The sequence below is a fragment of the Calidris pugnax genome, unplaced genomic scaffold (assembly GCF_001431845.1).
Source record: "Calidris pugnax isolate Ruff unplaced genomic scaffold, ASM143184v1 scaffold258, whole genome shotgun sequence".
Taxonomy (NCBI): Eukaryota; Metazoa; Chordata; class Aves; order Charadriiformes; family Scolopacidae; genus Calidris; species Calidris pugnax.
Window position 1 is genome coordinate 588,405 of NW_015091020.1, and position 27,482 is coordinate 615,886.

Here is a 27,482-nt window from a genome sequence, read left to right on the forward strand (position 1 = left end):
CGTACTGGAGGGCTGCAGCATTTTGGGTGGTTGATTAAAAGCGCCCAGTTCAATCTCACTGGAAACAAGACTTCTATTGGAACATTCCCCCAGTACAGCACAACCAGGAACCCCATTCATACCCATATAAGCTCTATTTTAACCAGTTAATAAAGCCTCAGCACAGGTAGCACACGGTAAAGCCCAGCAGTGACGTCAAATTTTCCATCTCACTGGAAAAAACAATCCCAATGTTTCAAAGAAACAATGTAATGAGATTTCATTTACTGCACTATGCACTGAGAGTGGATTTTTTCCCCCCCGACATCCGATTTGCCACCTGCTGAAGTACACCATGCCTGAACAGTCTCAACTCACAGGTTACTTCCCAACACTGTGTTTGGGTCCCTGAAGTCCCTGAAGACGAAGCAAAGCCCAGCCTCTAACATACTGTTCCTCTCCGAGCGATTAAACACCGAGTACGCAGTACTTAAATTTATTTCTAACACACCAGGGCTACAAAAGTCACACAAAGAACGTGATGAAGAGGCGACACAACGCAATCAAAGCAAGCAGACACTCCAGCTCTGAAAAAAAGACACTTCACTAACTCTTTATTTCAAGAGCCCAAATCATCTTTGCAAACACAAGACTTCCATCAAGACCCGGAGAGGTCATGGAGCCACGGCGGGTGCAGCAATGACACCCTCCTGGCATGAACGTTGCCGGACATAAAGCTTTGCAGTCTCATATATATATATATATATATATTTATATATTTACAACTGCCAGTTTGTACTGAATGCTCACTGGCACCGAATGTGCAGTTTCTAACACTGGGAACGGGCATCCTTCATTCCACTTCATAGTGCAGCACCAAGCTCTCACCTTATAAATAAAGAAGGCTTTCAGCAAGGAAGAATATATATTTTCTATACATATGCATCAACTTGCTTTCAAAGAGATTTATGCTAAAAAGGCCTCCCTTACGTTCAGATCTAGGTCTCAAATGCATTCAAGAAATGAATGAGATGCACTCCGTAGGAAGGAGACAAGCTGTTGGGAGAGATCCTCTTTACAGGGACACGTTGACAACAAACGCACACGGAAGCGTCGGTGCACGTAAACAAAGACAATCAGCTTCAGAAATCCTACACCCAACCCGGGGTCAGGCTGCAGAGGTGGTGTGTAGGGCTGGTGGAAGACCCAGTCCTGCCAGGGCTTGGTGAGGACCCGCAGGGTTTCTCATTGGAAGAGCACGGCGGTGGAAACGGAAGGATCCCTGAAAAGGGACCTGTGCAGGTGACAACCGCGCTCCCGTCTTCCAGAGGTTTCTCTGAGGTTCCCACTCAACCATCAGGTCTAAGTGGAAGGCTCCAGAGAAGGGAAGATGGACATTTAGGTGTGTCCCCTTCACGTGACACACTGCCACTACAAGACTGGAGACACGTACGTCACCGTTACCTCCACACGTGCCCATGTCCTGCCCCCAAGTCATTCAGCTGCTGAGGAGGGAGTTGCAGGATGAAGCAATGCACCATGAGTAGCTACAAATGAGCACAGAACAACCTCCCCCCACAGACTTTCTTATAAAACCCAAAATAAAACCCATCACTTTGAATTCCAGACGACCCACAAATCTCAATTTTCCCCTACAGGCAAAAACAATCACTGCATGATTGGGTTTTATTGTTGTTGTTTTCTTTTCTTTCCCCTCACCTTTTCATCTTACATTTGCTAACTCAAAATCCAAAGTCAGAAAAAATATATATATTTAGTCGGAAGTACGTCAGTTACATTTTATTAACCTACTCCAAGGGAAAAGCTTCAGGGATTCACCATACAAGTATAAAACCCCTTCCAAACACCTAGGGGTTACTATATTACTTCATCCCAGCAGTCAATCAATGCAGTAAAAAAATTAAAATACTGAAAATGGATGCTTTTCCCCCTCTTCCACGTGTCCAGTGATTGCTTCGTTACAGCGTGATGAGGTCTACCAGGTTGCCTTTAGGAGGGGTCATGTTGTCCGGAAAGAACCTGAACCTTCCTGAACCTCGACCATCCGCAGCCTCGGCGACTCTTTTGGGGTTCAGCCTCGCACGCAGTCACGGAAAACGTCCACGTGAAAGTTTACAAAAAGCTTGGCTTATCAGAAAACCATCACAAAAAGCCACTAATCATCTGACTGAAGCTGGAGAGCACCCGGGCAACGAGATCAAGAGATAAAGGACTACGGTTTTACGTACTGGAGGGCTGCAGCATTTTGGGTGGTTGATTAAAAGCGCCCAGTTCAATCTCACTGGAAACAAGACTTCTATTGGAACATTCCCCCAGTACAGCACAACCAGGAACCCCATTCATACCCATATAAGCTCTATTTTAACCAGTTAATAAAGCCTCAGCACAGGTAGCACACGGTAAAGCCCAGCAGTGACGTCAAATTTTCCATCTCACTGGAAAAAACAATCCCAATGTTTCAAAGAAACAATGTAATGAGATTTCATTTACTGCACTATGCACTGAGAGTGGATTTTTTCCCCCCCGACATCCGATTTGCCACCTGCTGAAGTACACCATGCCTGAACAGTCTCAACTCACAGGTTACTTCCCAACACTGTGTTTGGGTCCCTGAAGTCCCTGAAGACGAAGCAAAGCCCAGCCTCTAACACACTGTTCCTCTCCGAGCGATTAAACACCGAGTACGCAGTACTTAAATTTATTTCTAACACACCAGGGCTACAAAAGTCACACAAAGAACGTGATGAAGAGGCGACACAACGCAATCAAAGCAAGCAGACACTCCAGCTCTGAAAAAAAGACACTTCACTAACTCTTTATTTCAAGAGCCCAAATCATCTTTGCAAACACAAGACTTCCATCAAGACCCGGAGAGGTCGTGGAGCCACGGCGGGTGCAGCAACGACACCCTCCTGGCATGAACGTTGCCGGACATAAAGCTTTGCAGTCTCATATATATATATATATATATATTTATATATTTACATCTGCCAGTTTGTACTGAATGCTCACTGGCACCGAATGTGCAGTTTCTAACACTGGGAACGGGCATCCTTCATTCCACTTCATAGTGCAGCACCAAGCTCTCACCTTATAAATAAAGAAGGCTTTCAGCAAGGAAGAATATATATTTTCTATACATATGCATCAACTTGCTTTCAAAGAGATTTATGCTAAAAAGGCCTCCCTTACGTTCAGATCTAGGTCTCAAATGCATTCAAGAAATGAATGAGATGCACTCCGTAGGAAGGAGACAAGCTGTTGGGAGAGATCCTCTTTACAGGGACACGTTGACAACAAACGCACACGGAAGCGTCGGTGCACGTAAACAAAGACAATCAGCTTCAGAAATCCTACACCCAACCTGGGGTCAGGCTGCAGAGGTGGTGTGTAGGTCTGGTGGAAGACCCAGTCCTGCCAGGGCTTGGTGAGGACCCGCAGGGTTTCTCATTGGAAGAGCACGGCGGTGGAAACGGAAGGATCCCTGAAAAGGGACCTGTGCAGGTGACGACCGCGCTCCCGTCTTCCAGAGGTTTCTCTGAGGTTCCCACTCAACCATCAGGTCTAAGTGGAAGGCTCCAGAGAAGGGAAGATGGACATTTAGGTGTGTCCCCTTCACGTGACACACTGCCACTACAAGACTGGAGACACGTACGTCACCGTTACCTCCACACGTGCCCATGTCCTGCCCCCAAGTCATTCAGCTGCTGAGGAGGGAGTTGCAGGATGAAGCAATGCACCATGAGTAGCTACAAATGAGCACAGAACAACCTCCCCCCACAGACTTTCTTATAAAACCCAAAATAAAACCCATCACTTTGAATTCCAGACGACCCACAAATCTCAATTTTCCCCTACAGGCAAAAACAATCACTGCATGATTGGGTTTTATTGTTGTTGTTTTCTTTTCTTTCCCCTCACCTTTTCATCTTACATTTGCTAACTCAAAATCCAAAGTCAGAAAAAATATATATATTTAGTCGGAAGTACGTCAGTTACATTTTATTAACCTACTCCAAGGGAAAAGCTTCAGGGATTCACCATACAAGTATAAAACCCCTTCCAAACACCTAGGGGTTACTATATTACTTCATCCCAGCAGTCAATCAATGCAGTAAAAAAATTAAAATACTGAAAATGGATGCTTTTCCCCCTCTTCCACGTGTCCAGTGATTGCTTCGTTACAGCGTGATGAGGTCTACCAGGTTGCCTTTAGGAGGGGTCATGTTGTCCGGAAAGAAGTTGACCAGTGTATCAAACAGCTGAGTTCTCTGCGCGTACGTGTGGTCAACGTCCGAAAATCCTGGGGGAGGAAGAAAAAGAGAAAGCAAATCAGAGCTCCCTACTTCAAATCACAGAATCTTCTAGGTTGGAAGGGACCTCAAAGATCATCTTGTCCAACCGTCAACCTCACTGACAAAAACAGACACCCACACAACAAACAAGAAGCATCACCATCACTAAACCATACCTCCCAGCACTACATCAACCTGTCTTTTGAACACCTCCAGGGATGGGGCCTCAACCACCTCCCTGGGCAGCCCATTCCAATGCCTGATAATGCTCAGTTTAGTGGCTGAAGTTGTCCATTTTGGAGTGATGTTAACTATTTATTACTTCTGCCTCATCTAATAGGGTTGCCAGCTCTCTGTCCCTCCGTTCTACGCACACACCCCCAGAGATCACGTCACCCCAAGCCAACGCCGCAATCAAAATGCCATAAAAAGCAATAGGCAAACGGCTTTGTCAGGCTCATCGACAGTCCTGAAGGAACAGGGGAAGCAAGAGTCCTCAGGGGACTGCTCCCATGGCCCAGAAAACAAAAATCTGCGTAGCTATTTTTATTTGGTGCCTCGTTTCTTCTGTCCTCAGGCTTTCCTCATTATCTTCACGACTGTCTTAACCGGAGTTGGTACTTGTAGAGCTTGCAGTATTTTCTTAAGACAAGTTCTGCTGATGGTCGAGTCCCAAGTCTATTTAATTGTTGCTAATTTAATCCCTGGACTTGTGGAAGGACCCAGGCTGCATCTTGGCACAAGGTTCTTTGCCCAGGAGGTTTGTGAAGTGCCGCCTCCCAACAGGGGAGGATTTAGGCCCCAGCAGCAGCTTTGTTTATCCAAATCCTCATGCTTAAAACCATCAACAGCAAGAACAATAGAGCGGGCACACAACGATTTCCTCTGCTTTGTATTACTTCAATCGCTGGTATCTCAAAGGAATGCTTTTTAATTCAGTGAACTCAACTCTTCAGTTAATCAAAGTCAACCAAGTTAATCAAATCAAGGAGGGCTGGGGATTTTTTTGTTTTCTTTTAGGAGCACCACTTGATATATGCATCCTCCTATCTGTAAAGCCAACTACTGAATAAAGTATTGTACTGTGCCAGGAACTAATTCATCTTTCAGACTACTTAAAACTAGGGGAAAAACAACTTTCTGAAACTTGAGTTTTCTTCCTTTAAAAAAATTAATCTCACAGCATCAGCCAGATAACGTCTTCCAAACCACACGAGCTGAGCAGAGCTGCCTCATCCAGCAGGGCTGAGAGTGATGTACCTTCGAGGGACAAGGACAGCCCAGGGGGCTTTCTCCTTCCCTCCATTCCTTAGATTGGGAATTAAATGTTCGTGAAAAACTGAGGTCATCCAAACATTCGTGAAAAACTGAGGTCAACCATACTCAGAGCGAGAGAGCTCGGTAACTTGAGGACAACACATGGTTACAAGAATGTAAATTATGCCTATAGCCTTCCTACAGCCTGCCCAGGATTAACCTCCCAACCATTTCAAAGAGTTAACTGGACAGAACAGCGAAACGAATTAGGGCTTTGGCTCAGGCCTCCTGTTTCCAGCCCTACACGCCACCGTTTTCTCCGCTCTTGACATTCTGCCCGAAGAACTAGTTTTGCAAAGAACAGAGAGAACCAAACTACTCCAGGAATTGCAGTTATCACAGCAAACAGAGCCGTAGCCATGCTGTGAGATTCCAACGTGACATAACAGGAGGTGCTTTCTTCTGACCAAAGCTTCTGTTTATTTGGGTAACAGCGAAGCATCACATGTAATAAGAGACAGAAAATGATCCCGGGAGGCACGGGTTTAAAACCACTGGTGACAGATGTTTTAAATATGGGGCTGGAGGCATTGGACACTGGTCATTATAAATAATCTCTCAAATGTCTGCGTAGCGGCGCTTTGCATATTCAAACCAAAAAGGGCCTACAATATTCATATGAACCGTAACATTTGAAATAAAAAAACAGTAGGAACAAACAGTAATTACCAGAGGGAACATACTTAGTATAATTCTTCTGATACACAATACTCACCAAGAGTGGTGAAATCCGAGCCAGACTTAAATAACGCTGAGGCGAGAAGCTGAAACTGCAGAAGAGGAGGCGGAGGGACAAAGAAAGAAAGAAAAACAGCATTATTAACTGCACAGGAAAAAATCCAAAAGATTCATAGAAATCCAAGTGGCTTGAGAGCTGCTGGGTTTTCTTTGCACAATCCTTAGAACTTCTGCACTACACTTATGAATAACAGCAGCAGACACTTTCATATGAGCAATACGAGTTGACACCTTGGCCGAACAAGTCGGATGGTTTTTCCTAGAATTAGAGCGGCATCGATGCAACGAAAGGCCCTTGACCAGGAGCCCTAAAACCTAATTTTTTATATATATACTTTTTTTGCCTCTCTGGCAGATATCACAGTGTAGAAATAAGGTAGAGACTCTTCCACACAACAACAATCCCAGGGATGAATGTGGTACGGTTTTGGGGACAAGAAGTGGGTAACTGCTACAGGGCAGCATGAACTTCTAAAACATAGAAAAAGCTTTAAATGGCAACAACCTCTCTGAGAAGCTCATATCATAAATTTAAGGAAACGTCTTTTTAATTAAAAACACAAAACAACAACAAAAAAAAAAACAAACCACCAACAAAAAAATCCCACTAAAACCTAGTTCTTTAGAAACGTCAGAATCATGAATAAAAACGCTTTAAGTAACACATTCACGGTTTTATTCTCCTTTAATGTCTCACTGACAGACAGTGAACACAATATCTTCCTCTGTCCCAGCTGCTGTTTTCAGTTACCCACATTGTAGCAAAGCTTAGTGCTTTGTCATGTTTTCTTAAAGAATTAGCTGATCCCTTAAAGGCTTGTAATCTTTTGTCTCCTATCTGTGTGTCTTTACAGCACACAGCCTGAAGGAAAGAAAGGGAGGGAGGGAAGCAGAAGAGAAGCAAAAATGTTCAGGGAAGGAGTGGGAAGAACAGCCAGGAAATGCATATCCATCAGTTTAATTTCAATTTAAGAAAAAAAAAAATGGGAACATGGACAATTTGCAGGCATCCGGGAGTGGTGAAGGTGACGAGTAACAGCCAACGTGGACTTGGCAACAACAAGTTGTATCACATCAATCTGATTTCTTCTACAAGGCAGCAGGCCCTATGGAGGGGGACTTGGCAATAGACATTGTCCATTTTGACTTTCATAGGACTTCTGATGCTTTTGTATGATATTTAAGGCAAATTATGGAGGCATCACCTAGATTAAGCTAACAGAGAACGGCAAATGGGTCAAACAACTTCACTGTGGGCAGCCATTGGTGGGTTGACATCAAAATGGAGCCATGAATCAGATCTGATTCATCTGTGCCCCAGGGTCAGCATCATTCTGGGTTTGCAGTGATAACCTGCTTCACAGAACAGGGCACATTCACAGAGTCCACAGACCTTACACCATGTCCAGACAGACAGACAGCACGGGAACAGACAGGTTTCAGGCTGTTCTTCCATTTCCTCCAGCTTATAATGATGGATCAAGGTGCAATTCATTAGGGCCAAGTGCAAATCGACATAAACAGACATAACGAGCTATGCAAAACAGGTTGGGGTAGAAAGGCTCAGAGAAAACACATTTAGGAGCTATAACAGATCAGGATCATCCTACTGCAAAAATGACAAACTCATAGAAAATGCATGAAAAGGAGCAGGATCTTCAAATGAGTCAAGTCTCCTGCTGTTATCGAGGCTTGTAAGTCTTGTCTACAATAGGGCAACCACCTTTGGATGCCCTGTATCAATTAGGAACATATGAGGAAAGCACTAGAGAAAAAACAAGTGGTTTGAGAATCAAGCTCTGCAAAGAAAGTTCAAATGAGTCAGGGTTGCAGAGCCTCCACAGAAGAACGTCCAAGGACAAAACTGCAAAAAGCCACATGTGTAAAAGGCTGCTACAAAAAGGTAAATCTACAACAAAGTGCAAGAAGTCATGAAAACGTCTCAGCAAGCTCAGTTTCAACATGACAAGGTAAAAAAAACAACCCACAAAAAAACCCCTCAGTCTAAAATAAGGACCAGGATAAGTTTGCCTCTTTTGAGGAGACTCTCACATGAAGCTAGCACTGGAGGGATTTCAGAACAGGTTAGAAAGATCACAGAATGATATGGGGTTGGAAGGGACCTCTGGAGATCTAGTTCAAACCCCTGCCAGAGCAGCATGACCTACAGCAGGTTGCACAGGAAGGTGTCCAGGGGGGTTTTGAATGCCTCCAGAGAAGGAGACTCCACCACCTCCCTGGGCAGCCTGTTCCAGGGCTCTGCCACCCTCAAAAGAAAGAAGTTCCTCCTCATGTTTAGGTGGAACTTCTTATATTCAAGTTTGTGCCCATTTCCTCTTGTCCTGTCACTGAGCACCACGGAAAAAAGACTGGCCCCATCCTCTTGACACCCACCCCTTAAGTATTTATAAGCATTGATCAGATCCTTCCTCGGTCTTCTCCACACTAAAAAGACCCAAGTCCTTCAGCCTCTCCTCGTAAAAGAGGTGCTCCAGGTCCCTCATCATCTTTGTGGTCCTCTGCTGTACCCTCTCCAGCAGTTAACTGTCCTTCTTGAACTGGGAAGCCCAGAACTGGACACAGTGCTCCAGGTGTGGCTTCACCTGGAGGGCAGAGTAGAGGGGCAGGATGACCTCCCTTGACGTACTGGCCACGCTCTTCTTGATGCACCCTAGGATGCCATTGGCAAGATACAGGGTTAACAAACTTCAGAAGAGGGGGAAGAGGCTGAGTAAGCACCCTCTTGAGTGCGAGGTCTGGGTGTGTGAAATCACAACGCATCGCAACGCCGCACGTGTGCTTCAGCACCAGCGTAACTTGTCAGAGTAGCTTGGCTCCAGATCAGCAACGTCCTTCAACAGATGCCCAGCATAAATAGCTCCAAAAAAGTTCCAATAAAACCCGTGGCAAAATCTGCTCTGTTTCTGATAGTGAATGCCACGTCCTGGCTACCTTCCCCTCCCACACAATTGCCTTTGGAGCCCGCTGCCAGCTGCCTGGTAGCACACGAAGCCAGCTCTGCCAGGACAAAGAGGATGCCACATGCTTCCAGGGGTTCCCCCAGCAACGCCACCAGCCACCCCGCTGTAAAGAGAAATTACAGAATCACAGAATCTTCTAGGTTGGAAGGGACCTTAAAGATCATCTTGTCCAACCGTCAACCTAACTGACAAAAATAGACACCTTTTGAACACCTCCAGGGATGGTGCCTCAACCCCCTCCCTGGGCAGCCCAGTCCAATGGCTGAGAACCCTTTCAGGGAAAAAAAATTTTCCTAATATCCAGCCTGAACCTCCCCTGGTGTAACTTGAGGCCATTTCCTCTCGTCCTGTCGCCTGTGACTTGAGAAAAGAGACCGACCCCCGCCTCTCTACACCCTCCTTTCAGGGAGTTGTAGAGAGCAATAAGGGCTCCCCTTAGCCTCCTCTTCTCCAGGCTGAATAACCCCAGTTCCCTCAGCCTCTCCTCATAAGACTTATTCTCCAGACCCCTCACCAGCTTTGTCGCCCTTCTCTGGACCCGCTCCAGCACCTCAATGTCTTTTTTATGGTAGGGGGCCCAAAACTGGACACAGCACTCGAGGTGGGGCCTCACCAGTGCCGAGTACAGGGGGACAATCACCTCTCGGGCCCTACTCGCCACGCTGTTCCTGATACAGGCCAGGATGCTGTTGGCTTTCTTGGCCACCTGGGCACACTGCTGGCTCATGTTCAGCCGACAGTCGACCAACACCCCCAGGTCCTTTTCTGCCCGGCAGCTCTCCAGCCACTCTGCCCCCAGCCTGTAGCGCTGAAGGGGGTTGTTGTGACCCAAGTGCAAATTAAGCCATGTTTGAGGCTGGGTCTCAGGATGCCCACCATATAAGCAGGATCCAGCTACTAAATTTGCTCAATGGGCACCAAAAATCCCTTAAAAAGACCCCCCCACCAAGTATTCCATTCCATTCCACGAGGCGTGATGGATTTTCACGGCCACGAGTTGCTTTCCAGCTTCATGGAGAAGGAGTATCTTGTCTCCTCCTTCCCTGGTGGTGCTGCACTTCAGTTAACCTTGAGGTCTGTTGGTTGTTTGTTTTGAAATTACATTTTATGCATCAGCTCATGTTTAAAAAGCACCTTCTGACAGAAAGATCAAGCAGGTAAGTTAAGAACATCAGTTTGTGCAACAGCACTGAGCCTCAGCTGGTTCTCTCTGCATCTGCAGTACGATGCCAGCAAACCCTGTGATGCTCTCCCAAGGGACCTCTGCTGTTTCTCCAGAGCATAGGAAGGCTACTGGTTTCTCAAGACCAGGTCTCCTACACACCCTTTACAGCACAAACCCAATGCAGTAGTTTCTTCTTGAAGTTCAAACTCTGCTCTAAAAAAGGAGTTAATGTCCTCATCAGTTTTCCTATCATTTTAATTGTCATCCTAACAACAGCACTACAAATTCTGATTAATTCTGGGTCCCCTATTTGAAACGACTAGAATCTGATTTTTTCAAAATACCTAGTATTATGCAGCAGCTTCTGAATTCACTTGCAGCCAGAAGAGCAAAGCCCTCAAGCAAATCACACCTCGGATCTCTCCCATCAGGCACCAGAACGAAGAACCCAATTAATGACCATCTAGGAAAAACAATTTGCTTAACGTCACATAGCAACTCCGTTGGAGAGGCAGGACCAGAATTCAATTATGCAGCAGAAGCACCCAACTGCTTTAATCACACCACCACCCGTTCTCTTCTGACAATCCCTCTGCCTCACTGGCTTCATCCCTTCCAAATTAAGCCTCTATTCAAAAAGACAACAGTTCCCTTCGTTACACAATTAACTTCTCTCCCGGAGATCCAACCCACCCTCTGAAGGGAGGCAGGGGTTCCTTAGAGAGAAATGTTATCTGGTTAACTAATATAAAGTTATATTAGTTATACACCTGGTGCATTAGTTAGATAAATCTGGCTGACCAATATAAGGTTAACTAATATAATCAACCACGTCCAGCGAGGCTAAATTAAGACTACACGGCTAATATTAATTCTGGTGTTTTCCAGCTTATGACCTTCACGTTCCTAATGTTATTGTTCTATTATCAGTTGAAGGTACTTTATTAAGTTTCTACCTACAGCAAAAAAAAAAAAAGAAAGAAAAAGCAATTGTGCCACGTGGCAACTCATACAAGTTTTACTCTATTTGCTGCACGCCTCTGCCTTTTGCTTTCAGGGGGAAAAGAGCAATTCTTTTATGAGGTACCCGGCAGGTTGGATGAATCAGATCTAATTCCTCCTCTGTGATGGTCGTTACTCAGATCCCAGCCTAAAGCAGTTCCTCAGCTTTGACCACTTCTGCTGGGATGGTGCCTGGTAGCACAGGCTCAAAGAAGCAACGAGCAGCAAAAATTCTTTGAGGACGGAGCCGTCACTAGCTGAAGTTGGGAAAGCTCTTCGTTGTTTTTCTAAAGGCTCCTTGGCTCCAAAGCCTCTGCTCCTGCAGCACTCAGACTCTGACGCTTTACAAAGAATCACAGCAGGACACCAAGAAGAGAAGCAGGCTTTTCTTAGCTTCTTCCTAGAACTATTTTTCCCATTTGGGCTTCAATTTTCTCAGAAATATCAGTCTAATGCAGCCTCAAACAATACTTTTGGGTCCCGCTGGCTTTATCTGGCAAATTTATTAAAGACAAGGTCTTAAGAATGGAAAGTATGAAGCGGCCTTGAACAGGGGCCTCCAGCCTCAGCCTACAAGCTCGTCAGGCCTCAAATTGGCCTCCAGGTCCTTGCTCTTTCTCCTGCCACGTTCCAAGAAAAACATACCGCGAGTTTTGCTTGCGCTTTGTATCTGTTTTACAGCAGCCATGGGATTGAGCTTCACCAGTAGATGAATCTTGATGTACAAAACCACCTTGCTCTCCTTGACTTGGGCAGCAGTGGCCATTTTTTGCGTCAACTTGATTTCATAGAATCACAGAATCGTTCAGGTTGGAAGAGACCCTTGGGATCATCGAGTCCAACCATTTCTTCTATAGTCCACTAAGGTGTCGACTTGATTTCATAGAATCATAGAATCGTTCAGGTTGGAAGAGACCCTTGGGATCATCGAGTCCAACCATTTCTTCTATAGAAACGAGTGGAAATTTTCTCAGTATGATTATTCCAGTCTTCTAAGAACACCACCTTTAGCCTTGTAGGTGACATACTGACTTTTTTTGTCCTTTAACAGCACCTATTTTTTCCTCGCCATAAGTACAAAACTTGGCATTCATTTTGATTTTGCTATTTTGACCATCCTTTTATCTTTAAAAGCCTCCGCTTCCAAACTACCACCAAATGCACATCCGTGTGTACGCGACGTCACAAACACCCACATCACCAGAGTTTTTTACACCAATAAATGCCAGTTATTTTATACAACTTTATCTCTCTATATATCTGTCAGTGAACTAGAACGCACGGACAAACTTCCACGTGCTCTGGGCATCCACCTTCCTTTACACAGAGTCAGAGCTATTAATCCACAACTGTAAAAACCCAAAAGATTCACTGATTTGAAAAAACTGAACTCACTGGCGAGGTTTAAGAGATTTCAAGCAGAATCACAGTTCAAGAGAACTGGATTTGCGTTTGTGGGCAACAGCAGAGACATAGCTGGCACGTAGCCTGCGACTACTAAAACAAGCACCCATGCAATAGATGTTACTTGCAGGCACCTACTTCACTTTATAATAACAAAAAAGGAAAAAAAAAAAACCCCACTCTATAATCCTATTAACATCCCCTAAAATTCACAACAAAGGAATGAAAATCTGGGGGTATATGTTCCTACTGTCAATCATTCACGCTACTTTAAACAAAATTGGTTGCTAACGCCAAAGTAAGTTTCAAGAACAGTCTGTTTATTTTCTTTGGCATCCAACTCCAAACAGCTGAAGAGACTTGCCTAACAAAGTTAGAAGAAATTATTTCTATTATAAAGCCTTACCTCAACGTGAAATCCTGCTTCTAATATTATACAACGCTACCCGTATCTCAATCTATAAAACATGAAGCCACCCAGGCCAGTTTTTAAGAGAAATGTAGCAAAAATTTGTTGATAAAACCTATTCAGCTTGGTCCTTCCCAAATTTAACAATTGCCCTGGAAAGAGGGAAAAGAACAGGGGGGGGAAAAAAGCTCCCTTAAGATTTGCCACACTAAGAAGCCTTAAAACATTCAATGGCTGTAGCCAGCACAGAGCAAGCTGATCAGAAATATCAGCCTTCGGTATTAATTAAGACGATCTCAATTACAAATAAAGAGAGAGCATGTAGGTGTCTGGGCTGAGATGCACAATCAAACCGGTGCTTGAAATTTGATAATGAATCCAAAACTCCTGCGTCAGTCCCTTGGAAAGCACCAGAGCTATTGGAAGATGTAAGGCCAGAGCAAAAAGCCAACTCGATGCGATAACCGGAAGGTAAATTGACGTCAACTGGAAATACACCCAGTCAGTACCAGTGCAGTGCCTGGCTCCACGCCATATACCTGGCAGTTCTGTTTTTGATCAACACAGTTTGGGAAAAACAAAAAAAAAACCAAACAAAAACCAAACCAATACCCCCACATAGCAAAAAACCCAAGCCCAAATAATTAAGTCTCCCAGGAATTGTTAAATGACTTTAGGAGACTCCTGGAACTGAAGCTTTAGTTCTGCTGAACGGTTCAGACCGGTATGATGGACAGAAGCTATTGAATTTTGTTGGGATCAGACATTAGGGCTGCAGAGATAGGATTCACAAAATAGTCACTCAGCTGGATGGAGCTCATACACCAAATCATTAAAGTGCAGAACACTACTATGTTCTGTGAAAAGGGATAATTCTTTTTTTTTTTTTTATCATTTTATTCTATTTCTGCCTTGTATGATAAAGCTAGTACTTTTCCCCAAAACCTCAGAGGACTCCGTGCAGTCAGGTAAATTCTTCATTCTTACAAGGTGGACAAGTTAAATACTATATATACCGAACTGGGAATATCAAATATAGAAAATTAAATATTTCCTGTGTCAGATGTGCAGCTTTTACAGCAGTTCCTTTGGTCTGCTGGTGACAGGAGGCAGCAAGAACTAAAAGGAGGGGAGCTTGTCTATGACACCACAAATATTTTCTATTCAAGCAATAAAAAGGCACAGCCAGCCATGAGATGCAAGATCTCCCTGGGAGAAGGTGGCCAAAGAGAGACATGGCCTTCATAGACATGATGGGGATACCAGCACCCAGGTATGACACGGAGACAAAGGGAGATCAGAGAACACAGGACATGGTCTCATGGTGGGTGGGAGGGAGAAGAAAGGGAGAAGAGAGCATCAGAATGGTTGTTGTATGTTATAGATTATTAGAGATTCAAATAGGACAAGGAAAGTGCTCCCACACTGGGAAGATGGGGCATAATTGGGCTGAGGCTCCTTGAAACATGCTGAATGGGTTAAAAAACAATAAAATAAAAAATAAAATCTCCTTTTCTACCTGAAGAAAAGCAGCATTATCTATCTTTTCTATACAAGAAATGTGTAGGAAAGATGTGAAACTACTTGATATGGGACAATTTAAATGAGAAACCATCTAACAGGGAATTTAAGGCACTGCACTTAAACGTTTTATTGGACCAGATGTTTATAAAGACTAACTAGGATTTATGACAAATGTGATTGGTTCCAAGACCCTGATAGGAGTAATTTTTTTTTCTCAATTCTTCTAACCCTACAATTCTATACCGTGCACACGCAAGGACCATATTCTCCCTCAACAGCTTTAGTGCCTGTATAATGATCTTTTCTTTATCTGAAGTAACAAGTTAAACCCAACAAATTAAGTTAGTTAATCCAGAGACTCAGCATGGAATAACAGCACCCATTATTCTATCTCAGTTTTATAAAAGGAGCTGTCGAATCACTTCCCAAGTCATTAATGCAAGAAGAGAGTAAGAACCACAGTTTCTTCTTCCTCAGCTTCCCGTAGGGAGCTGAACACTTGTACATCCAGCTGCCTGCCCCAAGTTCCATGTGGAAATTAATGGCAGAGTCAAATCAACCACCTTATCTGACACTTTTCACTATTTCTTTAATTCTTTCTGTGAAGTGACACGTCCTGCAGTAATGGAATCAAAACAGGAAATGGGAACAAATTCCTGGAACAAATAAAATGGACATGCCTAATGGATAATATTCAAAAGGCAGAGGAAGTAAGAGTTTAAGGTTAGGGAGCAATGTGTATATACAACCTACTTCCAGAAATACCTATCATCTAGAGAAAAACCTCCTTCCCTCTCCCAGAGTTATTTAATATTGACAAGCCAAAAGGCAGCGTGAGTAAGAGTTTCTATTCGCTTCCTACCGCACACCCAGCTACAGACTCGTGACATTTCAGGGAGTTTACATTTCAATTAAAGCTCCCAAAATACACACCAGCACATTGGAATTAAAACAAAAGCCTAGTCTTTGCTATTATGAGTACAAAACCTATTTTATCTGGAATTGCAGTTGTAAAAATGACTGTTTCTAAAGCAGTAAGATCGTTAGCGCGGAGAAATATACGATACAGCAAAGTGTCATGGACCTGTAGGGCTTTTTAAAACTGAATAAAACCAAGATTTAAGAGGCTTAAAGCTTCCACCTGGGAACACAGTTTACATTTCTTTATAAGTACGACAAAGATGCTTCATCACTACCTCTTTTGTCTCCTCGGGGTCTGAGTGATCCACAGTCACATACAAATCATTCTGCAGGTACTTCAGTGCACTGAGAGGGTCAGTCTGAGCTTTTTCTTCAAACCTACAAAGAGGAGACAAGAAAACATGAGCTCAATCGTTTCCTTCAGCACTAAATACTACTATTTCTACAAAGAACAAGCCCTATCAAATGGAACTTTCAGCCAAACATTTCCAAATAAAACAATGTTAATGGCAGCTTGGCCGCGTATTTGCTGGAGTACCTGCTTTTAAGCCAGACCAAAACACATAATTATAAAACATTTAGTAGGGTTTGTTTTCCACAAATAAAGTAAGGTATGAGTAGCACCTCCTGTGAGGAGCACAGTTCAAACCAGGCAAGCCCTGAGCGCTCCAGTCCCAGGGATATTTACATTCCTAGAAGTACAGGGATGGAGAAGGCTCCCTGCTTCTGCCAGATGGGGGTGAAAACCTCTGGATTCAGTGAACACCGTGCCTTAATATCCCACTTTTGGAAAGAACACGTGTACATAAAGTCCCGTGCACCACCACCATTATCTTCTCATTTTCTTTTAACACATACAAACTGTAAATTCCCTGAAGAAGTTAATAGAGCCCTTAGAAAACAATCATAGAATCATAGAATTGCCCAGGCCGGAAGGGACCCTTTGGAAAGAACACGTGTACATAAAATCCTGTGCACCACCACCACTATTTTCCCATTTTCTTTTAACACATACAAACTGTAAACTCCCTGAAGAAGTTAACAGAGCCCTTAGAAAACAATACTGGGCTCAGCATCCTCAGTGACCACAGCTACTTCCCTGCAGCACGGAGTTGGGTGCATAAGCCTAGAAAGGATGAGGTTTTTAAAATTACCTCTTTTCTCCCCCCCATCATCAATCCCCCGAGTGCAGCATCACACTGTTTGTCATCTTCTGAATCACCAACACACAGGATTAAGCCTTCCCATGAAAACAGCACGGACAATTCTGGATTCCAGAGATGAGGACTCTAAAACCCACATTCTCAGCTACTTGTATCTCAGCCTTGTATCAACTGCCTTACAGGAACGCAAAATATTGTATTCATAATATATTTCAGTTACCTTTAAAGGGGTACAGGTTGTCAAACTGAAAGAAATCACACTTGAGAGATTTAACCCTATTGTTATTTTTTATTTGGATCATCCACCTGGTGATTTATACTGTAGTGGACATCTCTAGCCCAAATTTTGAAATCGTTTAAAGATGCAAGTCATTGAAGCCAGTGCACAGAGCATGAAGACTGTGGCTGTACACCACATTTTGGCAATTAAATGTTGTTTCTTCCAAACATTCAGAGAGTTTCTTAGATGACATTTCCATGGTGATGCTCAGGAGAGCTGAGGTACCTTAAATAAGTGGCACCATTGAGACCTTGCTTGTCTGTGCTTGGCCAGCTGAGCTCTGCTGTGGCTGACTGGTACGAAACAGGTCAACAGGTCAAACAGGACTCCAGCTGATGAGGTGGATTTGCTGGTTCCACAAAGCAAGTACCTGCTGTGGTACCTAGAGCTGGAGGGACTTCTTTACTGAGGGTGACAGAACACTGGAACAGGCTGCCCAGAGAGGTGGTGGAGTCTCCATCCCTGGAGACATTCCAAACCCGCCTGGACATGTTCCTGTGCAACCTGCTCTGGGTGGACCTGCTTTGGCAGGGGGTTGGACTAGATGATCTCCAGAGGTCCCTTCCAACCTCTGCCATTCTGTGAGTACAGACAACGAGCAGCCACGTGCTTCTGCAGCAGTTCACCTCCAGCCCAGAGAGGCACATGACCTCCAGCAAAGCACCCATCACACCATTCCCTGCCTGGTCACGTTAGTCTCCTTAAAATGGACCCCAACAAATGGGAGCACGGTGAATAAACCCCAAATTTCTGCCAGATAATATGCAGCAACATCTCCTTTGAGTGCAATTTAAGCCAGTGAAAACAAGCAATCCAGAGATGTCACCGGGGGCTGTACAGCCACATTTACATATAGAATCATAGAATGGTTTGGGTTGGAAGGGACCTCAAAGATCATCTAGTTCCAACCCCCTGCCATGGGCAGGGACACCTCCCACTAGAGCAGGTTGCTCAAGGCCACATCCAGCCTGGCCTTGAACACTTCCAGGGATAACTATTCATGGGTTATATGCCTTTCAGTTTAGTGGGCAAGACCTTTATTTGTTCTTGTAGGTATTCAAGCCATGGGTAACCTGCAAAATGCGTCATCCAGCCACAGTGACCCTGAGTTGAGGACAGCAATTCACCTACTACACCTCAGAAGTAAAATACCATCAGTAAAAACCAGCCTCCAACTCTTGGCAGAACGCAGTAACGAAGTATTCTCACCAAGAATGCAGAAAAGAGCTATTTATTGGCTTCAGATCATTTGCTGGGTCTTGAAAGGCTGTCTCGCTGCTGCAATTTCTTGCCTAAGGCAACACCATAAGCTTGATTTTGAAAAGCCGTTGCTCTAAATAGCAAATACAAGGCAGCTCTGAAACATCCAGAGCGCAAGAAGCATCACAGCGTAGCTGAATTCTGCACGAAGTGAGATCTTTCAAGGGATTCTGAATGAGAAACTCTTGACGACCTCACTGCGGTTGAGTTTCAGATGTGCAAAGGAATCCAGCCCCCAGACTTCATTAGCATCTTTGCGAGCTGTTACTATCTCTCAGCACAGTGTTTCAGAAACATACTCCATTTCCTTGGGAGGTGACAGCACCAAAACACATGTTGATGAGCAGCAGAGTGAGAAGGGAATCTAAAAATTCCCCACAACTCCCCACACAATAGCCAGATTTTTCTGGTTTTAGAATAACATCGTAAAAAACAGAATGAAATTAACTTGGTAGTTTAGCCCTGCCCCACTGCTTTTTATTATTAAACTATTCTTTTAAAAATTAAAAATAATCAAGAAACCTGCAGACCATCATGTAACCAACGACGTGACATTTCCCAAAAGAGTTTACAAGATATCCCAAGTTTTAGCAACTTAAAAAAACCCAACACTTTGGAAAAGAAAATTGCAAAAACAAGTTTTGTTTCTGTACCTGTGCTTTCTTATGAGGTATTTGCAGTGTCTTAGCAGGTATTCCTTTGAAGGTCGACAGAGCTTCAGAGACCAGAAATCGTCTAATCTCATCTTCGGAGAGCAGGACTTCCCAGGATTCCCTCCAAATAAGTAATGAACCTAAGCAAATGAGAGGCAGATCAAAAAGTTGATTGTTTGTGTCTATCTGCTAAATAAAGACTATTTATTAAGTCAGAATGTTTGGAGGGAGAAAACTATGCCTGTTCGACAAGCTGCACCATCTTATTATTAGCCTTATTTTGTCCCCTAGGAGACGAAGAAAGTTCACTTAAACTGTTTATATTTTCTTTGGAGAGGTTTATCCTGGAGGGAGAAAACTATGCCTGTTTGACAAGCTGCACCATCTTATTATGAGCCTTATTTTGTCCCCTAGGAGATGAAGAAAGTTCACTTAAACTGTTTATATTTTAAGATAATTAAAAAGCTGCACTGATAGAACCTCCCTCTAGCAGATTCCTGAGATATTTATAAACAAACATCCACAAACCACGCGATCTCTTTCTTTAGGAAGAACCTATGAGCATGATAAATCCTTAAGAACGTAAGACAGGAGCAGAAAAGAAGGATCTGAGCCAACTCTTGTTGTCCTCTTCAAAATACTTGATGCAAACAATACTCAAACCTCTTCTCCAATCTGGTCCTCAAAGGCTCCAAATTCTCATTGTCATGAGAGGCTAAATTAAGGCACCTGTATTAAACCCTTCTCTAATTTGGGGATGAGCAGATTACACCTATATAACTGTGAGGTGACCCCAGCAATCACAGATTCCTTTGAAGAAGAAACATTTATGGCTTCTAAGGAAGACTCAAGAAAAAAAAAGGACTTTGTAGACTAATGCTGTGGCTCCGGTCAGAGCATGGTGAAAGTCCATGACTAAAGCACCACAGTTCAGACAAACAGCCTCTTCCTCAAGGCTGCAAAGACCATTATCTTCCCCAAAGACAAGGACCACTGGCAACATGAGCTGGAAAGTTCTAAAGATGCTCAAGAAAAGTGACAATAAGCCCAGTCCAGCATAATCTTGGGAGATGACCAACAGGTGTATGTCCCCACACGTCCTACAACTTTACAGAGCTTTAATTTGACTTTTAGAGAAAAATATTTCCCTGGTCTCTGGAAGGGCAGGTTTATCTCACCTCAACACAGCAGCTTCGCTGCAACACCCTCAAACCACTACCCTGGGCACAAAGGAAAGAGTTAACTGAATGAAGTGGGGAAAAAAAAAACACAAACAAAAAAACAATGCTAAGAAGAACTGAGGAAGAAAAGACCAATCTTACTTAGAATCAGAAATCACAGCCATTACTGTGATTGTCTTAAAAAGAAGTTCTAGTATCTCATTCTGAGATGCTTATCACAGAAATATTTAGTATAAACAAAATGCCTTTTTTTTTCTACAAGGTAGAACAAGTGAAGAAGTCTAACAGCCATTCTGATAATTTCAGCATAAAACACCTTTGTAACGAAAGGCTGGACTTACAAATCTCGAGAAAAGTGGAACTGTTGAAAAAGGACTGTTTATTTATTCACCTTTTTTATTTTTCTTAACATCATTTGGCATTTCAGACTGTTGATATTGAACATGCCACAAAGGGTCTTCAAATACTGAGGTTCAAGAAGTCCAACGGGCTACCTTTCTCTACAGCTTTAAAAATAATCACTCAAAACAATGTATTCCGCATCCCACTGATGTAGGCTCTCCTTATTTATACCAGAGGAGTTTAGAAAGGTCATTTGAACAGAGGTTTCTAAAAATAAGACTCTTCAAAACAAGTACATCAAACAGCTCTTCAGATAAAGCTGGGCAGCTGCCATGGTTTAGCAACCTTCACAGCAACTTGTAAAATACTACGCTCAATCTCATGGCACCTTACTCTTAGAATTGAGCCATTAAAGGCAGAACAGTATTTACCATCCAACATTAATGTCCACGAGGGAAGACAAATCATCCAAGTTTTCCACACAGAAGTAGTACCCATTCTTCCTTAAAATCCCCTCCCATCTCCAGACTTTTGGGCTATAGTTGGGTTTCCCAAATTTGATTAACATCCCATGGAACGATTAAGACTAAAGTATATTTGTCTTTTTTCAGCTCAGACTGTTTCAGACTAAAAACCAAATTTTAGAAACAATTTATTTCAATTGTGGAACATCTGTGAAAGGTTAAGAAAGTGCGTCACGGTAATTTAAATTCATAGGTTAATGAAGTTATAGTAACCTAAATCCATGGGTTTATGCTTTATGGGTTAACATGCACAAAACCCTAGGTTTACTGAGCAGTCATGGACACTATGCACAATTAAAAGTGAAGGTGTCCATAAAGTCAGACAATGCTAAAGAACGACAGTTGCTTCTGACAGACAGGGCAAAGCAAGGCACCTCTCTCAGAGCAGATTCTTAATGGTGATTACTTCATTCAAACACACTTTCTCCTGGAAAGGCTGGTAACCCTATGACCATTTAGTCACTAACAGGTTGTGAGATTAAGTTCTTGAAGACAATGAACAAAGCTTCAAGTGTCCTCAAGTAAAGGAACAGCTAGGAGCCAGCCTCTTGACAACTTGTAGAGCTTTAGTATGTGTATCTTCCATTGTCTGCATTTTTATTTTATCTAGGACCTATCATATCTACTTCACTTTGGCATAAAAAGTAGCTCAGCACCTAATTTCAAAAGGTAAGTTAAATAATGTTACCCACCACATCAACACTATACAGAAAGTTATATACACTGTAGAATCTTTGAAGAAGCAACTACACCAGAAGAGCAGTAAAATTAAAAAAAATAAAAAATCAAGATAGATATATCTGCACTCTCATACCTTGTGCAACTCATCATACACCAGTTGATGAGCAAACCTTGGGCAGGGCTCCTCTTCCTGAAGGCTTTTACCTGGATTCTCTTTTGCTGCTTGGTCATTCTTATAGACACAAGACCTGAAATACAGAGCAGTAAGTAATGTTTAGTAGTACCTACAAGAAGCAAAGAAACTTACTGAAAGGCTATAAGGTAGAAATCATGTGAATTTGAACTGTTTGGCATATAAACCCAAAGATTTTCTTATTTCTCTATATACTGTCCTGTATTAGAATCATAGAATCATTGAGGTTGGAAGAGACCCTTGGGATCATCGAGTCCAACCATCTACCCTACTCTACAAAGTCCTCCCCTACACCATGTCCCTTAGCACTGCATCTAAACGGCCCTTAAACACAGCCAGGGATGGTGACTCCACCACCTCCCTGGGCAGCCTGTTCCAATGCCCTATCACTCTTTAGCCATACAGGAAAAAATTCTAGAAAATTTCATATCATGAGCTTTGGAGGAAGCTTTAGATGTTCCACTATTTGCTACCAGAATGTATATTTTCAACACGGAGAATAAAGTCTTGGACAGAGTAGAGCTATAGGTCAGATTTTTCAGCACAGCCAGCACTTTAGTCACCCGTTTCCAAACAGGCTTAAGTTGTTTTTTCCAACTGAAACCCCATTTAAAAAAAAACAAACAGCATTCACACCCTTCAAAGTGATTGGCCCCACATTAGAGGAGACCTTGAACACAAAAACGCTGCCAGCTCTGGAAAGGGGCAGTGGCAACCAACTACCAAATACCATAGAGCAAACACACGAGGAGATGTTTTCTCAGAATATGGGCTCCAGCAGCTGAAGTACCATCGCCTGCAGCTTGCGAAGCGCTGACAGATCCAGCTTGAGCACTTCTCCATGAATATTCATACAGCAGAACAGTGTCCTTAGTTTCTAATAACTAGTATCATGTGTGCTACCATTAACAACTCACTTTATCAGTGAGTGGAGAGATAGAACGAGGGTTTTAAACTCAAAGAGGGGAGACTTAGATTAAATACTAGGAAGAAATCATTTACTGTGAGGATGATGAGGCACTGGAAGACATAGCCCAGAAAAGCTGTGGCTGCCCCATCCCTGGAGGGGTTCAAGACCAGGCTGGATGGGGCTTTGAGCAACCTGGTCTGGTGGGAGGTGTCCCTGCCCAGGGCAGGGGGGTTGGAACTGGATGATCTTTAAGGTCCCTTTCAACCCGAACCATTCTATGATTCTACAAATTTGCTGCACTGATGATGAATCCTGGCCTTGGAACATTTCCTACAGGAAAAACTTCTTATAAAGGCTTACTTCCCCTCATCCTCTCCACCTGCTCCACTCTTTACTCCACCTGCCTCCAGTAAAGAAGTTCACAGGATTCCTACAGGAAAAACTTCTTATAAAGGCTTACTTCCCCTCATCCTCTCCACCTGCTCCACTCTTTACTCCACCTGCCTCCAGTAAAGAAGTTCACATGATTTCTCTCCTCAGTTGGCTTATTTCCATGGTGTCTCTAAAGGCTATGAGGAAAAAGAGGTGCCTCAAGGGAACTCAGTTGTCTTCAACATTACCATTCCACGTTTTAAGACTTCCTGGGAGACCAAGATCATGTATAGGGTTGTTTTCTAAAGGAAATCAGTGTGGATGTTGAAAACAGCACCCCTTTCGTTGACTTACCAGCTGTTCCTCACAATGTCGTAAATCCAGAAGGAATTCCTTACATTCTCTTCCCGCTTCTCCTTGTCTTTACTGAGCCCTGACAAGACATGGATTTCATTCAGTTCTGGATCAATGGTAGCCCTTTGCGTGAAACCTGTCATCGGAACTGGAAAAAATGAAAAAAAAATAAAATGATTACAGACTGAAAACAACAGAGGATACAGGAAGGGATCAAGCATCAAACAAATGTATTTCCCTCCCCTGCAATTCAGCAGATTTTCTAATATCGATGGCACAAACATCAGATTTCACATCAGTACCTCTGGTATTTTGGGATAAAGCGTGCCTTAAGCTTAACATCACTATTTAGTTTGCCCATTTTCTTCCTTTTAATTACTTTCACCTCTTCATCTTTCTGAACAAACCAAAACTTGGGACTGAGTGATCCCAAGCTGGTATTTTCTATGACCTCTCCTCCACAGCGATCTCGTTATTTACCACAACTTCAAACTGAAATGGCACAGTCACCAAGCAAACAATTTGCTTCTTGGATGTGCCCTCCAAAGCAGGGTGAGAGGGAGGAGGAGAAGAAACATGGAATTATAAAATGGTTTGGGTTGGAAGGGACCTTAGAGATCATCCAGTTCCAACCCCCCTGCCATGGGCAGGGACACCTCCCACCAGACCAAGTTGCTCAAAGCCTCAATGTATCACCCAGAGGCTGACTCCTTCCCTGCTAAGGACAACTCCAATGCAAATTCTCTTCTTCCTTTTCTATTTGTGACTCCTGGGAAGCACAAAAACCATCCTGAGAGCCACCATTTCCTAGAAAAAAGTATGGACAGACTATTTGGGAGCATACCAGCTCAGAAACCATGACCAAAATGTCTCAACATCGAGCTAGATGATCCTTGTAGATATCAGTGGGGTGATTTTGTTATTATCTCATCCGTAAAAGGAAGCACCGATTCCAGAAAACTTAATTGCAAAAAGCTGGGGGAAAAAAAAATATGACATAGCTGACAACCTCGCATTGCTTCCTTTAGAATAGAGATGTCAAGGAAGTTTGTGTTTTCTAAAGAGTTGCGGTGTAATTACCAAGCTATTCTTCTGTTCCACCTTCAGATTAAGAAATATGGTGAAATACTGAGGATTCCTGCAGTTTTCGTCATAATTCCCCGAAAAAAGGTCAGCAAATTTGTTTGGCAGTCCTTTTTGTTTGTTGTATAATTCCCCATTTCCTGTTTCCCCGGGCAACCATCCTTCCAAAATGTATTTGTGAAGAGCACGTGATTTTTGTTTACAGATCCTGTTTGTCTCATTTCTCTTTCTGGGTCAGTTTACAAAGGCTGGTAAAGGTTCCTGGCCTTCGATCAAGATTTTTGGCATGAAAAATTCTCAGAACTCTTGTATTTTGCAAATTCTTCCCTGCAATTAACTGTGAACTGCACACACGGAGTAGAAAACAAGCCCTACGCTAATAAACCATTTAATAGCGCTGTTTAAGAACACAAAAAATGGTATTTTGCAAGCCCATTCTGTAATAGGTTTCAGTCTCCAATCTTCTCATTTGCTAGGCCAGGAAAGTAATAAATAGCAATTAAAAAATTCGGAGCAGCATTTGGTTTTCCACAGTTTAAGCCCCTACCAAAATATTTAGCAAAGCCAAAAAACCCAAACAGTTCTTAAAAAAAAAAAATAGATATAACAGCTTCACTCTTACATAAACTTAAGCAGAAAGTGAAATATATTCAGATAATTCAGAGTCCTGTAGATAAAATTCTTGCTTATGGTTTTATGGAAAAGCAGAAGGCGGAGCCTTTGGAGCCCTCATCAGCAGAAACTTGCCTATTTTGACCTCCCAATCTTGCCACAAAGTTTCTAATGAAAATTAATCCGGTTTATAAGGAAATGGGTGGCAGAGCAGAGATAAAAAAAAGCAGGGAACAATGGTGGCACAAAACTACATACCTTGTCTTCGCTGCAAACCACAAGGAAGTTTGTAAATTAGACTAATGAGCACTGTGAAAGTCACCCAATATGGAAATCGGGAACAAAAAGACAATTATAGACTAAATATCATTAATTTTTGAAAAGTATCCTGTGATGTGTTTGCTTTCAGAGTCAGGGACTGAATCACTGACCCCAAAGGCTTAAAATCAAGGCATATTTGAGACATTTCTGGCAGGAGAGCCATCTAAATTTGATCAGCAATGCTAATGTACACGGAAAATGTCTTTGCAACCCTATCTGCTGCTTTGAACATTTGAGACCATGCAGGGCTTTTTATAAAAAAAAAAAAAAAGCATGCAAATCTTCAGAGCATTAATACCTCAGGCTCATTGAAATGAAAATTATTATAATCATGAGGAACACCGTTGTTATACTACCATTGATACGGAGAGCGTATGAAACTTCTCTATGGAAGTCCCATCCCTCCTCCTGAAATGTTGTGAAATAAATGAATTTTGTATTTAGTTTATGCTCGATTTCCTGAAGCTGAAATTATTATTTAAATGACGGAGGAGGGAAAAGCCACCAAAGTTCAGTGCCTCTGGTTTGTTTTTTTTTTAACTCTTAATAGTAAGAACAGGAATTATCCGCAACAATTGAAATCAAAACCAAATTCAAGTCAAGTAATTTCAGCCTTCTCTTAGGTGTGCATCAATTTCTTCTTGAGACTGTTTGAAATATAGAATGCCTAGAAAAATAGATATTAAAAATATATATTAAAATATATATATTCCTACATTTAGTAAAGGCCTAAGATGAGGAGCAACTTACATAAACTCTCTGGCCTATCTAAGCAACTGTGAAGAAACCGTATTTAAGTTGTGCCTTAGGCTAGAAAAAAATTGATATCTGGTCTTTTTCATGGGGAAGACGGAATTATAAAGTTAGATATGATTTAAAAAACCATAAGACAGCACAAATTTGGTGAGCATGGGGAAGATGGAACTATAAAGTTAGATATGATTAAAAAAAAACCATAAGACAGCACAAATTTGGTGAACAAGTCCACGGAGAGAAAACAACGAGGAAATATGACAAGATCCTACACAGTCAGAGGGAGATGCTGTGGTATTTTAAACACAATGGCAACCTCAAGATGATGTTTACCAAGGAGGTCTGATCCTTGACGGAGCAAAAAGGGCTCCATAAAATCCTCATGACAAACACTTCCACTAGGGGGTAAGAGAGCTACACGGTTCTGGGAGAGCAGCGACTTGCAGTAAATGCTGGATATAATTCAAGTGATTGCGGTCAGCGGATTGGAGAGGGACACGGGCTGTAAACTCGTGAAAAAGTACTTGTGATATTGAGCTAACAAAATGTATGTCTGGAAGGGAATTTAATTCTGCATGGGAGACAAAAATTGAACCTGTGACAGTAACTGATTGCTTACGATTTCTTTTTTTTTAATTTTAAGCACTGCAAGAACTCTTATTTGCAGGGTACTAGATCCAAGGGGTGCATAAAGCTGTAAGAATAGCTCTGTGGAAGTTCCTTCCCCCTCTTTCCTGCTCCTTCACATACATGTAAATCAGTTTTGGAGCAAATATCCATCGGTTTCACCCAGTTCAGAGTGACCACTCAGGTCAGTTGTGGGCAACCAGCTGGACTGAGGAATCAGCCCTGGTTGTTTTGAACACGACACTGGCCTGTGATATTCACTTGGCTCCTATGACAATACATTACTGACTGAAGAGGAAAAGCTCTACAGAGACATCACTAAACACAATACATTCCCCAACAGTCTAGTAGATAGTGAATGTTTTTCTTGTGCCACTGCTTTATTATTTCCCCCCCCCCCCCCAATCTCATTAACCC

At 42.8% G+C, this 27,482-nt stretch overlaps 1 protein-coding gene across 1 annotated transcript in view; it reads right to left on the bottom strand.

Annotated features, from left to right (window-relative positions):
- Positions 1 to 3,870: 3,870 nt before the first annotated feature.
- Positions 3,871 to 27,482, bottom strand: part of LOC106896094 (muskelin) — a 34,370-nt gene continuing 10,758 nt past the window's right edge. Inside the window, exons 4-9 of the mRNA XM_014955822.1 lie at positions 23,670 to 23,817; positions 21,974 to 22,088; positions 19,113 to 19,252; positions 16,032 to 16,134; positions 6,328 to 6,382; positions 3,871 to 4,303 (exon numbers count right to left, since the gene is read on the bottom strand). Of these exons, the coding sequence (XP_014811308.1) occupies positions 4,182 to 4,303; positions 6,328 to 6,382; positions 16,032 to 16,134; positions 19,113 to 19,252; positions 21,974 to 22,088; positions 23,670 to 23,817 (683 nt within the window). The 3' untranslated portion in view covers positions 3,871 to 4,181. The remainder of the gene's footprint in view (positions 4,304 to 6,327; positions 6,383 to 16,031; positions 16,135 to 19,112; positions 19,253 to 21,973; positions 22,089 to 23,669; positions 23,818 to 27,482) is intronic.